Raw genomic sequence first — 17,785 nt, 5'->3', positions numbered from 1 at the left:
AAGTCCAAGAAATGCCTGTAACTGTGACATCATAGCGACATCTCTTCCTCTCTCATTAGCATTATCCAACCACTTTATTTCAAATCTTCAACTCAGTTAAATCAAAATATTTCATCTCACATTATGGTCCTTGGCCTATCAAAGGACACTATCTAGTCACATAGCTGAGAAAACATCACTTCAATAACTTTGGAAATATTTTAATATTGCATATATTTACATATACATATATTATTATATGTATATATATATATATATATCCTAACAACTGCACTTACATTGAGAATTATGAAATCCCATAACTAATCCATAAATCCACAAATCCTAAACAAATGAATTGTATGCCATTCATCTTGTAATAATAATAATAGAAGCAAATCACCACACTGGTGGTAGTTGATATCCTAGTGTGCAACCAACAACCACACTGGTGGCAATTAAGTTAATATCCTAGTAATAATAGAAGCAAACCATCACGCTAGTGGCACTTAATATCCTAGTGTGCAACCAACCTCCGAGTTGCAACCAACCAATGCTATACTAGAATGAATCGCATTGGTACAAAGTGTTATCCTAAAACAGATACATTGCCCCACTAAAATTTGGAGAACATAAATGATTCAATAGATTGCATATAGATTACATCTCAAAGACTCATTTCCTTCAAGGGGTTGGTTCCACATTGCTTTGATAAGGTCGCGTTTTTTAGCTCCCTTATTGCAGGCTCATCCCTCCTTGCTCATTTTTTTAAAGAGGCTGGTTCCACATTGTTTTGAGCAAGTCGCCTTTTGAGCTCCCTAATTGCAAGCTTAGCCCTCCTTGCTCCTTTCTTGAAGGGGGCTGGCTCCTCCCTTTAGGGGCCTGAACCCTCCCTCTGAATGTCACTTACTCTTTCCTTGCTTTGAGTAACATAGTTGCAGGCTCAGCCCTTCTTACTCCTTTCCTAAAGGGGACTGGTTCCTCCCTTCAGGCTCCTTTTCTCATACCTCTCTTTACTCCTTACCTCCTCTTCTTGTTGCCATTGATCTCCTTCCCACATATTATCATTTGCCTTTTTTTTCCTTGTAGATTGTAGTATCATTCAACACTGCATCATGATGACAAGAAAATCGTCCCATGACATCCTGAGGAGCACTAACATGTCTAAATTAGGATATTAGGATTTAGGCTATAGCACGATAAAAGAGTCCAACATCCAATCCTTCCTTTCCTCGATTTCTTTTGGAAGAGTTAGGCCCAGCAACCGATCCTTCCTTTCCTCGATTCTTTTGGAAGAATTAGATTGAGAACGATTTTTAGAAAACTTGCTACAGCCAGCTTCTTTGAGCTTTCATTACATCAGCAAGTTTTTTACAAGTGGATTGATCGGGATTCGTACTCTTGGAAGTGACTCTCATCTCGGGTTATATTGATTGTGTACAATCACAGATTGCCCTCAACCTCTAAAAGAAGATGCTCATAACTTGCTTCCATAGCTTCACAGTTGTTGTCGCTCCACTATTGCTTGATTATAGCAAATTGTGTGGATGTACTCCACTACTCAAGAAAATGGTGCCTTCTCCCCCATACTGAGCTTTCATAGGCTCTCTTCTTTCTTAAGAAAACGAGAAGGAGTTGCGAAATTGCGCACTTAGCTCCTTTCCCTCCCATACTCTAGTTGGCTTCTTTTTGCAAGAGATTAGCACTCAAGAAATTATGAGTTACTTAAAAGTGCTTCTGTGCATGTATTGTGTTGGATTCCTAATTTTCTATCAACCTCCACATTGTTGGCAATATCACAAAAGCAAAGCCCATGATAATAGAATTCGTTTGTTAAGGGACGATCATAGAAAAAAATTCCTTACATTATTGGGGCTATCATAGAAGCAAAGCCAGTGATAATAGAATCCACCCATTAAGGGATGATCGTAGAGATTTCTGTTGAATTATGTAGCCAACAAAGCGTGATCATCAACAAAAGCAAGGTAGAGGGAGACTACAACACTTTGTGAAGGCATCATAAATGCCAACAGAAGCATGACTCTTACCTTAGGTCTTTGTCGATCTTGTGTTACACTACTTTAGCTCTTGATGTTGCGTACAAACTCCTAGTATAATCTTGATGGCGCTAACGTACTATGGACATTGTTTTTATAGAGTGCCAAAATCTAAAGCAGATGATATCTGTTTTTCCTTCAATTAGCTTTTACTTAGCTTTCAACTTTATTACCTACAAGTGGCTATTAGCTTCATACGTGGCTATTAGATTTATTTGTTTGATCCATTACCTTCATGACACATGGCAATTTTGTTGATCCATTACCTTCATGACACTTCTCCTTTCATTAGCTTTATACGAGGCTAGTAGCTTTATACATGGCTATTAGCTTTATTTGTTTGATCCATTACCTTCATGACACATGGCTTCTTCTAGAATTTTGTTGATCCATTACCTTCATGACACGTGGGTTCTTCTCCTTTCAAATTTCCTAAACTTGCTCTAGGTTGGTCATGTAAACACATCCTTACATCAATCTCTTTTTTGTGAATTCAACAAAATGTCAACCAATTTCAACTAATATAAAAGGTTCTTGATATATGCATAAGATCTTGAAATCTTTTTCTACATGCTTAGAACGTTACCTTCACGACACGTGGGTTCTTCTCCTTTCAAATTTCCTAAACTTGCTCTAGGTTGGTCATGTAAACACATCCTTACATCAATCTCTTTTTTGTGAATTCAACAAAATGTCAACCAATTTCAACTAATATAAAAGGTTCTTGATATATGCATAAGATCTTGAAATCTTTTTCTACATGCTTAGAAGGCCATTTTGACATCGTAAAAATTTATATGATTGTACTATCATTCTAATTTTATTCATTGTGATGGAGAATTCTACGATTGTACTATCATGCTGATGGAGAATTCTATGATTGTACTATCATGCTAATTTAATTCATGTGATGAGGAATTTAAACATGAAATTTCTTTTGCAAACATTTTACCTTGTTGCGTATGAATGTCATTCAGCCCAGCGATTCTATATGATGCTTACCATTGACATAGCACGATGCATAATTAAGATCATGAATGTCATTCAGCCGAGCGATTCTATATATTGACGTAGCGTCTAATTGACGATTCATACTTAGATAGGAGACAGAACAGATCTCATAAGCGCTCAGGTTCACATGCAATTCTACACACACCTCTCTAAATTTCTGCATCTAGGGGGAGGGGGAGGGAGAGACTATAGAGAGAGGCTCATATGTATTGTATGAACGACAGTACGACGTGCGCTCTATTTGAGCAGGGAGTTACTTTTGGAAAGCGTAGCAGACACACCTTTCACGAGGTGCGAGTACGACTCCGAGAGTAGAGGATCACAGAAAATGCGAGGCCATCGCGGGATGATGGACTGAAAAGCAGACGAATGAATCTTATAAAATTGAAAAGTGAAGCTGCAAGGACGATAATGTTGAGCTAATGAGCATGATCTTGGGGATGGGAGCCACCTTATTGGTAATGCGGGTGGTAATGGGCTGGCCACTGAAGCTCCTCATGTAGTATAAACTTCATGTTTGTTGCTCGGCAGCATAAGGCTTCACAGCTCCGAGTAAGCTGCTTCTTGTTTGTTCATAGCTATGTCTTCTGCAGCCCAAGATTGCAACTCGGAGGATCTCTCTCCAGCACGAGTTTGCAGAGCGCAACTATGGCGCCCGCTTGCAGCTCTAGCCTTCGGCCAGTTTCTCTCGCTGCTCATCACTGCTACTGGCGTCGCTTCCTCCCACCTCGCCCGAGTTGGTGGGTTCTCAATCTTTGGATGCCTCCGTATAAAGCAATAGCACGGAGTTTTACTACGTCGTCTCCTTTCTTTTAAATGTGCCTACACGGTCTTACTGCAGGAATTGACGCCCCGACTACTCAGTCAGTGTTCAACTATGCTCTCTTAGCTCTCGTTTATGGACCACTTCTTCTATATCGAAGAAAGAAGCTTCAGGTATAAGATCAACACAATCTAACTTCTGAAGTCCTCCCTCATATACTCGATTACCGCAGCTTGGCTCACTGAAATGTGTTCACTGTTTGAGATCCTTACGCGCAGTGACCTTGCATTAGAAAATATGTGTAGAAACCAACACAAATGAAGCAACCATTTAGAAATATTCTTCGCAATTTCAGAGGTCCCATCCCCTCTCACCCGAAGAATTATAAATGTAATTTTAATCTTCAAGGGCTGGGAAGTTCGGTTTTAACGTTGAGGCCTCTTTGTTTTTTAGCAGTGCCTGGTCAGGGGAAGAGCTATAGCAACGATTTGCTTTGCCCTTTGAATTCGGATTGTGAGACACTTGTAGCCATGGCATGGGTTTTGATTCATCTCTAGGGTGAGTCCTTTTCAATCTTCTAGGAGTTATGTGGCACCCATGCGCACCTTCTCTTGATTTTCTATGTGCATCTCCAGCGAATTATCACCCATAGCAAGCTGCTTCGGTGATGCGGGTGGATGGATCAACGCTAGGAGGATCATAGAAAAGGGGGCAGTGATGTCGGGCACACAAACTATGCCCTCTCGTTATTTATTCTCAAGATCAATACTCTTTATTTAGATTAAATATATTCTATATTAAATGTTTTTGCAAAAAAGCATGACATCTCACATGGGGAATGTCTACACAACAAAGAAATATTAGGGAGAGTGGGGCTTGCATGCAAGAGAAATGTTAGGGGGAATGGCTACAATACAAGGTAGTAGAGAAATGTAAGGGGGAGTGGTGCTTTAATTGCAAGCTTGAGCTTGCATGCAAGAGCAATGTTAACGGGGAGTGGTTTTTTAATTGCAAGCTTGAGTTTGCATGCAAGTTTGATAACAATTTTAATGCTCTTGCACCACTCTCAACTTCCATCTTTGTCCAGAAGAGTTAATATTCCATGCTCTTCCTTAAGCTCATCACTTTAAATCTCATCTTCCACCCTCATCCTCAAGCTCGTCTTTCATCGTCTTCTTCCACTCTTGAGTTCCATTCATTACAACAATGTAACTAAGTTTGTCTTGTTCTTATAGCAAGTAGGCTCAGTTTCTTACATATTGTATTGTCTCATGTTTGTCTTGCTCTTATAACAAGTAGGCTCAGTTTCTTACTTATTATATTGGCTCATGTTCTTTTTTAGACAATGCCTCTGATCCCTTCTAAAATCCAAGCCCAAGTGCTCTCTGCCTGCTTAACTAGCCATACCCCCCCCACATCAAGATGGTGCATAGCATTGCTACCACCTCGTAATCTCACAGGTCTTATACTACATGGAGAGGAGGGGGTGATACCATGAGACATGAAGGTGAAAGATATATATGTGATATATTTTTTACTTTTTTGGGACCTCCTACTATGGTGGACGAAGTTGTGAGGGTATATATGATAGAGTTCCTTCTGCATCTCCAAAGAATGACTTTTAAAGTTTTTGGATACTTCATTGTTGGCTCCTTGATAATGTTTTTTGTGGGCTATCATCTATGCTCTTTTTTGTACATGGATACCTCCTCATACCAACTCCATGAGACTATTTTATTGTGGGCTATCATCTATATTGGTCTTTTTTTAATGGTACATGCTTTCTTGCTACTATTTTTGTGAGCTATCATGTATACCCTTGTTTTAGTTGTACATACATGTGCTATGCCCTTTGAGATTAATTGTAAATAGTTAGCATTGCAACTATTGGCTAGATGGAAAGAAAGAGAATTGGGTGTGTGTTTTTATAAATGAAAGGAAACATGAAAGGAAAACCAATGTTTTTAGTCCCTAATCATGTGCCTCCCTAACATCTTAAATATTCTTCTTCCAAAAAAGGAGCATTAGGCTCCAATATAATGTTTGGAAAACTGTAAAAGGTAATGATGAACCAAAAACGATTTGAGTGTCATCTAACTAATTTCTCCTTCTACAATAGTACTTGAAAGTTTCTTATTAATCATAAAATATTTCTTAAATATATTTATTTCATCTTCTTGCCATGAACTACTTGCAAATTGTGTTTCTCCATAATACTCCTATGTATGAAATATGTGCTACTCCCTTATTCATTGTTGTTTCTCTTTTATTCAGGCTCCTTGGTATTGGTATGTTCTTCTCTCTATTGTTGACGTGGAGGCAAATTATCTAGGTAAGTTTTTATGTTCTCTAATGAATATTCATTTCCAAGACATCACACAAATTCTCTCTCAAAATGTGAACTTTAAATCTCTATTTAGTCGTAATTTATCGATTTGGTGAGAGCATTTAGAGTAATTTGGGAACAATTTGTAGATTGGAAATTTCATTATACAAACGTTTATAAATTTCTACCAGATAGCACATACACACATACTAATTCTGAGCTAATTCTATTCCTAAAGAATTTCAAAAATCAATCAAGTTGAGTAAGCATCTAAATCCCACTGAAGCCCTTGTTGGAGGCACATAGGGGCTATTTCATCCCATAGTTGCATTTGAAGTGCTATTGTATACTTTGCGATACTTTGATAGGATCAAAAGAATAGAATCTCCCATATAGCTATGTGTAATCAAGGAACAAAGTGGTCTGATTTGGTTAAAATATTCAATTAATAAATTTGTTGTTGTTTCTTAGTGTGCATCATACTATTTTGGTAGTAGTCAAGTGTAGGATTGAAGCTCAAGGCTTTCAAGGTCAAAGTTCCCCGATAAATATTTTTTTAATACACAATTAGGGTAATATTTAGAATAGTTTTCCCTCTAGTATCAAAGCATATCATGTTTCCAACACCTCTTGGAGTACCAAATATTCTCAATATCACACATTCTAATATTTGGGGTTATGCCTCAATTGTTTCTTTGAGCTATGCTTTATATTTCATTGCTTCCACCAAAAAGACATGGATTTACTTCTTAAAACAAAAATGTAACTCTCTTAATATCTTCAAAGAATTCAAATAGTTGGTTGAAAATCAGATTATCAAGCAGATAAAAGTCCTTTGATGTGACAATGGAGGCAAGTATACTTTGGTTGAGTTCAATGACTTTGCACATATCCAAGAGTCAAATTTTAATTCACATGCAAATACACTCTTGAGAAAAATGGAGTTGCAAATAGGAAAAATAGAGTTATTGCAAAGTCAACAAGATGCATGCTAGATGAAAAGAAAGTATCAACTCCTTATTGGGGTGGAACTTGTGCAACATCTATTTATTTCAACAATAGAAATCCTTTTTTTGTCTGAGCAAAGGACCTTCTGTCAATGCTTGAAAAAACTAACCACACATATAAATTAGCCATTAATGTGGCATTGATGGTGGAAGTAAAGAATAATAAAAACCTCATTGTTAGCTAGCTATTCACAAAGAATCCATCTCAATACCTAAGGAATCTTGAAGACAAGGACTAACAACTAGGGTGGGAGGTCTGTACAACCAGCATGAATGCCTCAATTTTTTAAAATGTAGAAGACTCCTACAGGTAAAGCTTGCAAGAATGCATGTGCCTCTAAGTGATGCTTGAGATCCCATCATCCCTTGCTCCCATATGGTGCACAAGGTCTAGATACCCTACTAGATGGTAATGAGGGTAGAGATTGAGACATCTTGGTAGCCACACATCACCAAACTATAATGGGCTACCCAAATCTTCAAAGTAGTGCTGCTAGACATTGTGTCCCACAAATATCCTCTAGAGAGGATATTGGACACTGATAAGAAGGAGGGGTTGCATCCTGACCCTTATTCAGAGGAAAATTTTCCCTTTAATCATGTAGGATAGCATTACTATGTCAATCAAGAAGGCATTGCCCCCCTCAGCTAGGCTTCTATGTCCCAAGTGAAGTCCCTCTACACTCATAACACACACATGATCCGAAGGGCCCCTTGCTAGATCCTTTGCATTGTGGGCAGCTCCATAGGAATTGTGGGATCATTTAAAGATCTCTTTCCACACATCAAAGGTGCCTCCCATCCACATGCATCTACTCCAAAAATAGGATAGGAAATCTCCTGTGGCCCACCATCTAAAATAAGTATGAAATATTTTGTGGCTAGAGGCTGTGGTCCATAGTCACAACCAAAATCTAAAAATGACCTCTTGTGGCACTTGCTGTTACATGCAATGACACTATCTTATAGGGGTCTAGTCAGCTGCCTCAAGTTAAAGATGACATCTGATGCATATAGTGTACAAGGAGAAGGGGACCTTCATAGTACTTTCCAAGTGCCCCACTCTAGAAGGCCAAAACCACTCTCCCAATTCCAATTGGACCTCTTGTATGGTGCTTCCTCCCATAGGTAAAGACGCTAGATGTGTCTAACATCCTTGCAAGTAGAGGGGGCTCTCACATATTCCTATAAGGGATTAATATCCATATCTCAAATGAACTAGCTGATCCATATCCCAATGCATCCAACCAATGTGTATATATTGCCCCAACATGTATCTCTCCTAATCACCAATCTTTGGATTCCAAAGAAGGGTTAGTGCGCTTACTCCTCCAAGCACCATGGAATTGCATAGATGAGTCCCCTTGACAAATGGATACCATACCCTATGTAAATTCTTAAATTAGAGGTCAACCCTTCCCTATGAGGGGGGCTATTGCAAAGATCCACCCATGAGACTATTGCCACTAACCCCAATGCCAAGCTAGTTCCAAAGAAGCCCTCTTTAAAGAAAGAGAGCTTCTCTAAGCTCAAATACAATACTTTTCATTGCATTCTCTCTAGTACTCTGGAGCTACTTGTTAAAATGCCAGTGTCCACTCGACATCCCAAGCACCTCGCGGTCTAACCATTAAGGATCCAATGGAAACTTAGACTTGCTCTTTAGTCCAAGATCTCCTAAACCTCCTCAGACTTGCTATATGAGGAAGTTAATGGATTTGGTCTAGTTGATCCTAGACTTGAATGCCAAATAATACAACTCAAGGTCCCCCCAGGCTTGCTATTGCCTTCACAAAAAGGGCCATGTCATGAGAAAACTCTAAATCTAGTAGCTCCTCCTCCTCCTAGCATATCAAGAGATGCATACCAATGATCCCACCACATAGGAGCACCTAGGAGCCATAAAATGAAATGTGAATGGAGTAATAGGTAAGGCCTAGCATAACAAAGAAGTGTGGCATAACAAAGAAATAGAAATAGAGTAAAGAAATAATTGTTTCTCTCTGTAGCAACCATTGTCCACTATTGAAGTCAATTGACCACTTGCCACCAACTCTGCTCTATGCCTTGCATATGTCCTAGATTCATCCAACTTGTCATACCTAAGTTGCTAGAATCTGTATGATTTTCATGTGGAAGATGCGCCACCTTACTACGCTCATTTTGAGCTATCTAATACCATGTTATTGAATTGAGTAGCCACCTATAGGGAGGTGTTGCATCTAGGTTTATGTGCCAATGATGTTGTTTAGCCTATGACTTCAAGCATATGTATCTATGTGCACCCATTGTGCATTAGTGCATGTGAGATTAATTGCCAAGAGCCACAACCACACGGTAGAACCTCAAGGGCTTGGATCATACCTTAGACTATGAACTTTTGGTTCTAAGAAGGCCTAATCCACTACCTCCCAAAAAGTGAAGATGTTGTCCAAGATACCGTGTTCATAAACAAGACCTATTTGGGTGTCATGAATGATGTCAACAAGATGGGCCACAATCATAGAGATTCAAGATTTTGGCTAAGATCTTATGGATGGTATCCAACATGGTAATATGACACCACTATTCAATGTTGTATTAGTTTTCCCCTTTTAAAATTTGAGGCAAATGCATCCTCGACTAAGTGATTGTCCCAGTGAACTAAAGATCTCTTGGAACACCACATATAAGAGTGTATGGGTGCATTCCCAAATCAGTTAAAGAAAGAGAGTATTAATCTATCATTCCTTAGAGGTGGGAGGGCCTTGAGAGCCCTGGGAGAGACCACTGATAGAGTGTGTCAAAACTTGAGGGGACTCCTCCTCAAAATTAAACAGTTGTCAATAGAAGGTAGTGGTCATCCCTAATTGGGGTGGCAAACAAGTCCTTCCTATGCATTGAAGCCTATTTAAAATATTCATTGATTTATGTGATTTTGGTGGAGGCTTGATGGGGAACAATCATGTCTATGCAATGTTGTGCTAAAGTCATGATTAACTCTATGCCCACATTTTGGTGGAGGCTTGATGGGGAACAATTGATGTCTATGCAATGCTATGCTAAAGGCATGATTAACTCTATGCCCACATTTAGTGTGCCTTGCATTTCGTTAGGAATGAGGTCACTCCTAATTGATTGGCACACTAATTTAGCAAGTATTGTGTGGCCTACTTGAGTTGCACCTCAAGATCCAAACAAATCAATCTTAGAGTAAGATGCAAGCCTTGACTATCTTGCAAGAGAGCAAGCTAAAAATTCTTCATGCTGCTTCCCTTTCTATTCCAGCTAGGTCCCAACCACTCTTCCAACATAAAAACATCTAATCCCTCATTATTATTTTAAAGAGAAGGGGGTTCCATTGCTCCTCTTCTATGGATGCAAAGTTAAAGCGTCAAATTTCTAGGAAGGGCTCCAATACTGTGGACTTCCTTTTCAAGAAATGCCCTACAAAAAAAAAGAATTACATCTCTAATGCAATGGGGAAGTCATATGGAACATGACTATTGTTACAAGAACCAATAGCCAAAGGTCTTGCCATGAGGTCTACCCTAGATGAGGCTTCAACCTTGGAGATTGAGAGACTAGGTAAGACACCTATGTTGGTCCCAAAGTCAAAATTTGAGATCCCAAGGAGGCTGATTAAGGTTGAGATGAAAAAGTCACACTCTAGCCAAGGGACATAGGTAGGTGTGGATGCTAAGAGACTAGAAAATTGGGGAGTGGGTGGGGAGAAGTGAAGACTATGAGGGGGGGAGAGGGATGGATAGCTAAGGATTAGGTGGTGAGGATAATCACTAGCTTGACCTCTCACAGGTTGTAAGAGGGGGTGGGAAAGAGGGGAAGTGTAGGTTGATGGAGAAGAAGAAGGAGAAGAAAAGGAGGGGGTGGAAATGGGTGAGGGTAGAGGGGGTAGAGGGTCTGAGGATGGGGTTTTAATGATGAAGGTAGGTGGACTAGGAAGGTGCATGTAAGCTAGACAAGAATAAGGAAAGACAAATCTAGAACAAGATAGAGAAGAGAAACAATGGCTTCCATTTCAAAAATCTTTTAATTAGTCATCTCCAAACCCTCACAATTCTAAGGGCCATGCCCTCTTATGCTTTCTCCAAGGCACCATTCATACCTTTAATTTTTCCACCATTCATGCCTCTACTCTCTCAAATTAATCCACCATTCAGACCTCCAATTCCACCACCATTCATGCCTCTACTCTCTCAAATTATGCCACCATTAAAATCTTCAATTCCACCACCATTCATGCCTCTACTCTCTCAAATCATGCCTTAAACTATGTATCTTCTCAAATTATGTCTTTATTTATGCCTCTATTCTATTCTAATGGTTATTCCTACATGCTTCAAGCTTTTAATTTTGTCATTCATATATACTTTGCTTCATGTTTTCCCTTAATCATTCATCCTTGATCTTTGATAATCCATCCTTGGTTTTTATCATTCACCCTTCATCTTTGTTCTACACTCTTTTGGCATCAACATGTTTATCCTCCTAATTGAAATCATCCACATCCTTATGCATGTCTTTCGATGCCTTGTCTTTTCCATGAACATGCAATCAAGACATAATTCATGTGCATGCTTGATGTGGGCTTTCTTTTGGCCTCACATATGCAATGGATGCTTTATCAACACTTCTATGCTTCATTGTTATCTATTTTTTAGGTTGTGCCCATTAAAAACTTCCTTGCTCTTGACCTCCTTGTGCTCATACATACAAAAGTATTCTAAACATTGAAAATATAGATAGAACGGGTAGTCCAACCTCATCCTAACCATCTCCCCTTCTTACAACTTTGGTGTCTCTCATAAACTTCCTTGCTATTAACCTCCTTATGCTCACACATATGAAACTATTCCAAACATTGAAAATATAAATAGAATGGGGTGGTCAAAACAATTCTAGATCCAAACTCATTCCTCGGGGGGGTCACTATGTATAAACCCTCTATATCACGTGCATTCAAGGCCTATATTTAAAGTCCCTTATTTGTAAAAAAATTCATTAATAAGATGTACCCCTTTTCTATACAAATCTGTAAATTTTTTTCAAAACTATTTTAAATAGTCCCTTATGTATATTTATTTCTGTAAATTTTAGAAATAAAAAAAATCCTTCTGTTGAACTCACGTGATAGGGTTACATATGATGAGTGACCCCCCCGAGACTCATTCCAACTATACACCCCTCTTGCAACTTTGATGTCTCTCATAAATGGTAGGTTTGACTACAACACCTAGTGGAATATGAGTACCTAGTGGAATAGGAGCACCTAATGGAATAGAAGTACAACATCCACCACTTGTAATTCCACCTCTGATGTCTATACCACAATTTCCAATCGTACTTCAACCTATGATGCCACTACTACCTAGAGAAGTCTTTCCTTTCCTTGATTTTGATGGTATTGCAAGGGCAGACCCTCATTTGGACTTTAAAATATTTTGAATACATATGTCCTATCATAAAAATTGTTACAGATATACACAAAATGATGTATTATGCATAGATGTTTAAAGACCAAGCTTGTCTCTAGTATGTTGGATTGCAGCTTGCATAAAATATCTAATTGGCACAGCTTCAAAGATTAACTTGAAGCCAAGTTCAAAACAACAATAATTCAAGGTTTGTTTTTGAGATGGCAGACTCAAGAGCAAGGATCAATTGAGAGTGTGGAGGATTATTTGCACAAAGTTTGGTAATTGGTCCACTAGAGCAATGAATGAATAACTTTTAGACCAGCCATAGTCACTAAACTCTTTGTAAGAGGATTAAGGAATTGGTATTGAGTAATAAATTGGTCCACTAGAGCAATGAAATAGTAACTCTTGAACCAACCATAGTCATTAAACTCTTCATAAGAGGATTAAAGAGACAAATTTAGATTTTAATAAGGAGAGAAATCCCCGAGACATTGGAGGATGTCATTGCTAGCATGGTAGGTGAACAATAACACTATAATGTCATGATGCAAGTGGGAGAGAAAACCAATTAGTTGGACTTCCTACCTTGGTTCTTACACCAATTCCTCTTACTATATTGAACACTATAATTCAAAATTCTTGGAAAACATATCTCATTTCATCTTGCAAAAATTCTATGAATGAGGTTAAAGACATGACTATGTCGGAGATAAAAAGTACATTGTATAATTGTTCTAAAAGGACACAATAAAACAAGTAGTAGCAATCATGATGTCCCAAACGTAGGGGTTATGTGCCAAGATTACAAATTAAATAGGAATTATGGCTATGAATATCCCAATTCTTACTACCACTACTAGACAGCTTGGCCTACAAAAAAATTTACATGACATAACAAAGAGTGACTTGGACCAACAAATCATCATAAAAAGCCGGTTGAATAATCAAGATCAAAATTCCATGTGATTGAGAGTCATCATCCATAGTTATAGAGTATTCTTTAACAATGGATGATGACTCTAAATCAATTACAAGTGCATCTTGGTTGGGTGATTATCAAATCTTCTAGATTGAGATGGAATAAATGACTTTTAATGCCCTTGATGACAAGGAACCCATATTAAAAGAGGTTTGTATGTAATAAACATCAACCTAAGAACTCCTAAGAGGGTAGAAAATATCCAAATAGGAGTGCACCTTGAATTAAACCTACAAGATCAACTCATAAAGTTGCATAGAAGTTCTTCAATATGGACCTATCAAGATCTCAAGCGATCCCACCCATTAGAAGTGGTGCATAATATTCCTTTGAAACATGATGTAAATCCCACTCCATAAAAATCTTATTGAAGATTGACTTACAAGCATCAACCAATGTGTTATGCAAAAATAATCAAGCTACTCAAAGCTATTCTAATTTTTTTTATAATAGGTTTTGAATGGTCTTTTCCTATTAAATTTTTTCCTAAGAAGATATCAATAGTGGTAAGGATTTGCATCAATTAAAGGAACCCATAAAAGTAATAGTCCTTCATTCTTATGTTGGTTTACTATAGCCATCCCAATAGCTCACTTCCACAAGCATTATAATCTACTTACTATAGCCACACTGTGATTCTGAGTTGTAAAAGCATGTTAGTTTACTAGGCATTTATTTTTGACCTTTTTCCCTCCATCCACAACTTGAATTTAAAACTTTAAAAGCTCTAATTAAATGAGACTATGGAGACATTTGCAAATAGAATTTCTTTTACATTTTAGTACCATAAAGCTCCAATTACTACATACCATTTCTCATAGGTAGGTCCCTAGTGGTCCTAAAATGCTTCCTTTATTAAAAATGTGTACCTCACCCCCATGCTAGTGGCACATGTAACTTGAATAGTCACATATGTAAATGTGTTCTTGAGTGGGCCTACCATAAAATTGTGAGTGTCAAGGCCTTAGAATATCCCCTTGGGGACGTTTAGATGCTCAATCTAGGTGGTAGCATTGAGAAACATAAAACAAGAAGATTTGCACATAGTATGGATAAGACAATGAAGAATCGAATGCACTAATAGCTAAAATGTATTCCATTAGATATTTAGTAATGACAACCATCAATAAATGGAATATGGAGTGGCAATATATCATGAATGCATTTCTTTATGGATATTTGGATGAAGATGTCTACACACAATAAAATTAAGGATATGTTGAAACTAGAAAAGCAAACTAAATATGTAAACTAAAGAAGAGTCTCTATGGTTTGAAACTCATTTGAAACAAGAGGTCTACATGCAATAATATTATGGGTATTTTGAAGTTGGAAAAGAAAATCAAATACCTAGACTAAAGAAGAGTCTCCATGGTTTTAAAAAAGCACCACTAAGAAAAAGAATTGGCAAATGTTTTACTATTCTTAGACATGTCAAGACATCACCAATGTAGTATTGTATGCAAATGATCTCACAATTACAAGAAATAATGAAAACTTCATCAAAAATCTTAAACAAGATCCATTTTTTGAGTTAGAAATGAAAAACCTTAGTCTTTATGCATCATTGTTTTGGCATAGAAGTCTAGAGAGATTCAAAAAGCATCTTCATGAGTCAAAAAAAATATGTGGATAAGAAAAAATCCGTATAGTCAATGACATGAACTATAGGCAACTCATTGGTTCATCGATTTATATTATAATCGCCAAGATAGATATTTGTTATGTAGTCAACACTCTAGCTCAGCTTATATCAAATGTAAAATAGACACATTGAAATGCAAAAAAAAGAGTGTTGAGAAACATTAAAGGAACAAATAAATTTAGAATAGAATACAGATGAAGTCATACAAATTTACATGGATAGTGTGATAGTGATCATGCCAATGATTATGAAATAAGAAGATCAACAATATGCATTTTTCTTAGCACACAATGCTATTTCTTGGTTATCCAACAAAAAACATATAGTTTCTTTGTCCTCAATAGAAGTGAAATATAGACTCTTACAACAAGTGCATGAGAATCTATATGGCTTAGAAGAATGTAAAAATATAGTATTTTGATGAAACAAAGACACCCACTATATATGGTGATAATCAACCAACTCAAGCATTTGCAAGGAATCTAGTATATCATTTAACGAGAAAAACATATTGATGTTATATTCATAAAAGAGTATTCAATGGAGGTATCACAATACAACTTTGTGTCTACAAGAACAATGTTGCATATATTTTTGCAAAACTACATGGAAAGAAGCTTTTTGATAAACGCTAACAAGCTCTTCGTTAACTAGAGGAGATTAACAAGATGTGAAAGAGCAATATGGATAGTTCTTAAACCAAGAATCATCATCTTGAGGAAGACCTACTTCATGATGTTGATCGTGAGGAAGGTGTTAAGGATCTATCTCAACACCCATGTTCGTAATTCTAGCCTAAAGATGTATCAAGGATTTTCTGTCTCTAGACAAAGCATGTTTCAAGGATTTTTCATCTCTATCCAACGAAATGTATCAAGGCCTTATTTTCTATCTCTATCCAAATAAATGTATCAAGGCCTTACTTTCTATCTCTAACATTAAAATAAAAGTAGATTTGGAATCCAAGGTCTTGAAGTAAAATGGATACTCCATTAACCAAGAGTGTGGAATGCTTTTCATTATGGGGTATTTTGTTGATGGTCTTTTCTCCTTGTGTGGTTGTCAAGGATGAAGACTTACTAGACTTACTTTGGACCTAATCTATCACCTGTAGAGTAGCCATCTTGGTAGCATCGTGCCTCTTTTTGTTACTTGTCAAGGACCTTTAACATTGAGGCAATTGGCTAGCTACATCTATTGTGGTGTGTCACTAACATAGGTGAGCTATCAATCACCTTGGTCAATCAAGTGTATAATTCATTGATTCCGACCAAGGCATCCAAGTAGATCTGGCACTTTTTCTTCCACTACTCAATGACGTGCACCACATCCAAGTGTATGATGTCTTAGTGGGCAAACGTGAACTATACCCATTTTTGGGCCACTTGGTTTCTCATTCACTTATCCATTGATCTTTTGCAAACCCCCAAGAGATGTACCCACATTGAGCTTGAGCTGGTGAGGACAAGTGCTAGGAGCTTCTTGATGAGATGGTGGAATTGGTGAAGATACAGGTAGGGTTTTTTTGGTTGGGATTTGTAACAATGAGATTCACTCCATTATGACCCATATATATTCTAAGTAGTGTGCCCACCCTCTTTGCCCCTTTTCCTTTGGTATGCAGATTGTGATCATGAATTGTCCTACCATAGAGGCTCACTTCTACCAAGAGGATTCAAGGGAGATCACTTGACGTGTTGGTGATGATGTCCCTTCGCAAGCCTCCAAGGTATGATATTTGATATGTAGTTGGTATAGAGGTGATGGGGATGATGTCCCTTCCCCAGTCTCCAAAGTCCCTTTGGTACAGAGCTAATGGTGATGATGTCCCTTCCTTGGCCTGCACGGTTTGATATTTCATATGTAGAACTTCTTTCCCTGTGATTACTCAAAGTCAAATCATGGAGAATGAGATAGATGATGGTATGAAATCCACCTAGGGGTGTTGCCCCCAGACCCCCAAGATCGGGGGTGCTGCCCCCAAGGAGTATGTTGTTCCTTCTACCATCTCCTAACCATCAACAAATGTTCACCATAAGACCTCATCTAGTGTCAAAACTAGGATGCTACCAATGTCCAGTGCTCACACCATGGCTTCTCCTCATAATGGGGGCCTTACAAAAGGGCACTATGGAACATTGGTGGTTACATATGAGAGGTGCGCAATGCACATATACCTACACCCCCTCTTAATGTCCACCTGAAGGTGAACTAGGTTCTTGCACTAATGCCAAGCTCATGAAGATGCTGACTAAGATGTTCCTTCCCTAGAGCTTTGGTGAAGATGTCAGCAAAGCTCTTCTCAATGCAATAGTACTCCACATCAACGATCTCATCCTAGATCAGCTCCCATACATAGTGGTACTGAATCTTGATTGCTTTGTTCGAGCATGAAATATAGGGTTCTTAGAGATGGCCAGGCAACTTTGGTTGTTTCACCTTAGTGATGTAGGCTCTCTCACTGGAACTCCTGTGCCTACTACAAAGTTCTTCAAAGCCAAACTACCTCACATGTAGTGAAACAAGCTACCTTGTACTCTATTTCTGTAAGAGTTCCTTTGAGGTACTTAAGAACTTGCATGCCTACATTCAATGGTT

The 17,785-nt window shown here is 38.0% G+C and overlaps 1 protein-coding gene across 1 annotated transcript in view; it reads left to right on the top strand.

The window, feature by feature from the left end:
• Window positions 1–3,504: 3,504 nt before the first annotated feature.
• The window catches only part of LOC147902254 (uncharacterized), a 38,363-nt gene continuing 24,082 nt past the window's right edge, over window positions 3,505–17,785 (top strand). Inside the window, exons 1-3 of the mRNA XM_087374465.1 lie at window positions 3,505–3,787; window positions 3,889–3,983; window positions 6,085–6,142. Coding sequence (XP_087230591.1) covers window positions 3,628–3,787; window positions 3,889–3,983; window positions 6,085–6,142 — 313 coding nt within the window. The 5' untranslated portion in view covers window positions 3,505–3,627. The remainder of the gene's footprint in view (window positions 3,788–3,888; window positions 3,984–6,084; window positions 6,143–17,785) is intronic.

Source organism: Dipteris shenzhenensis, chromosome 5 (genome assembly GCF_047967505.1).
Source record: "Dipteris shenzhenensis isolate YYH24624 ecotype China chromosome 5, Dip_SZ_1.0, whole genome shotgun sequence".
Classification (NCBI taxonomy): domain Eukaryota; kingdom Viridiplantae; phylum Streptophyta; class Polypodiopsida; order Gleicheniales; family Dipteridaceae; genus Dipteris; species Dipteris shenzhenensis.
Note: the sequence above shows the minus strand (reverse complement) of the source record. Positions and strands in the feature narration are given on the sequence as shown.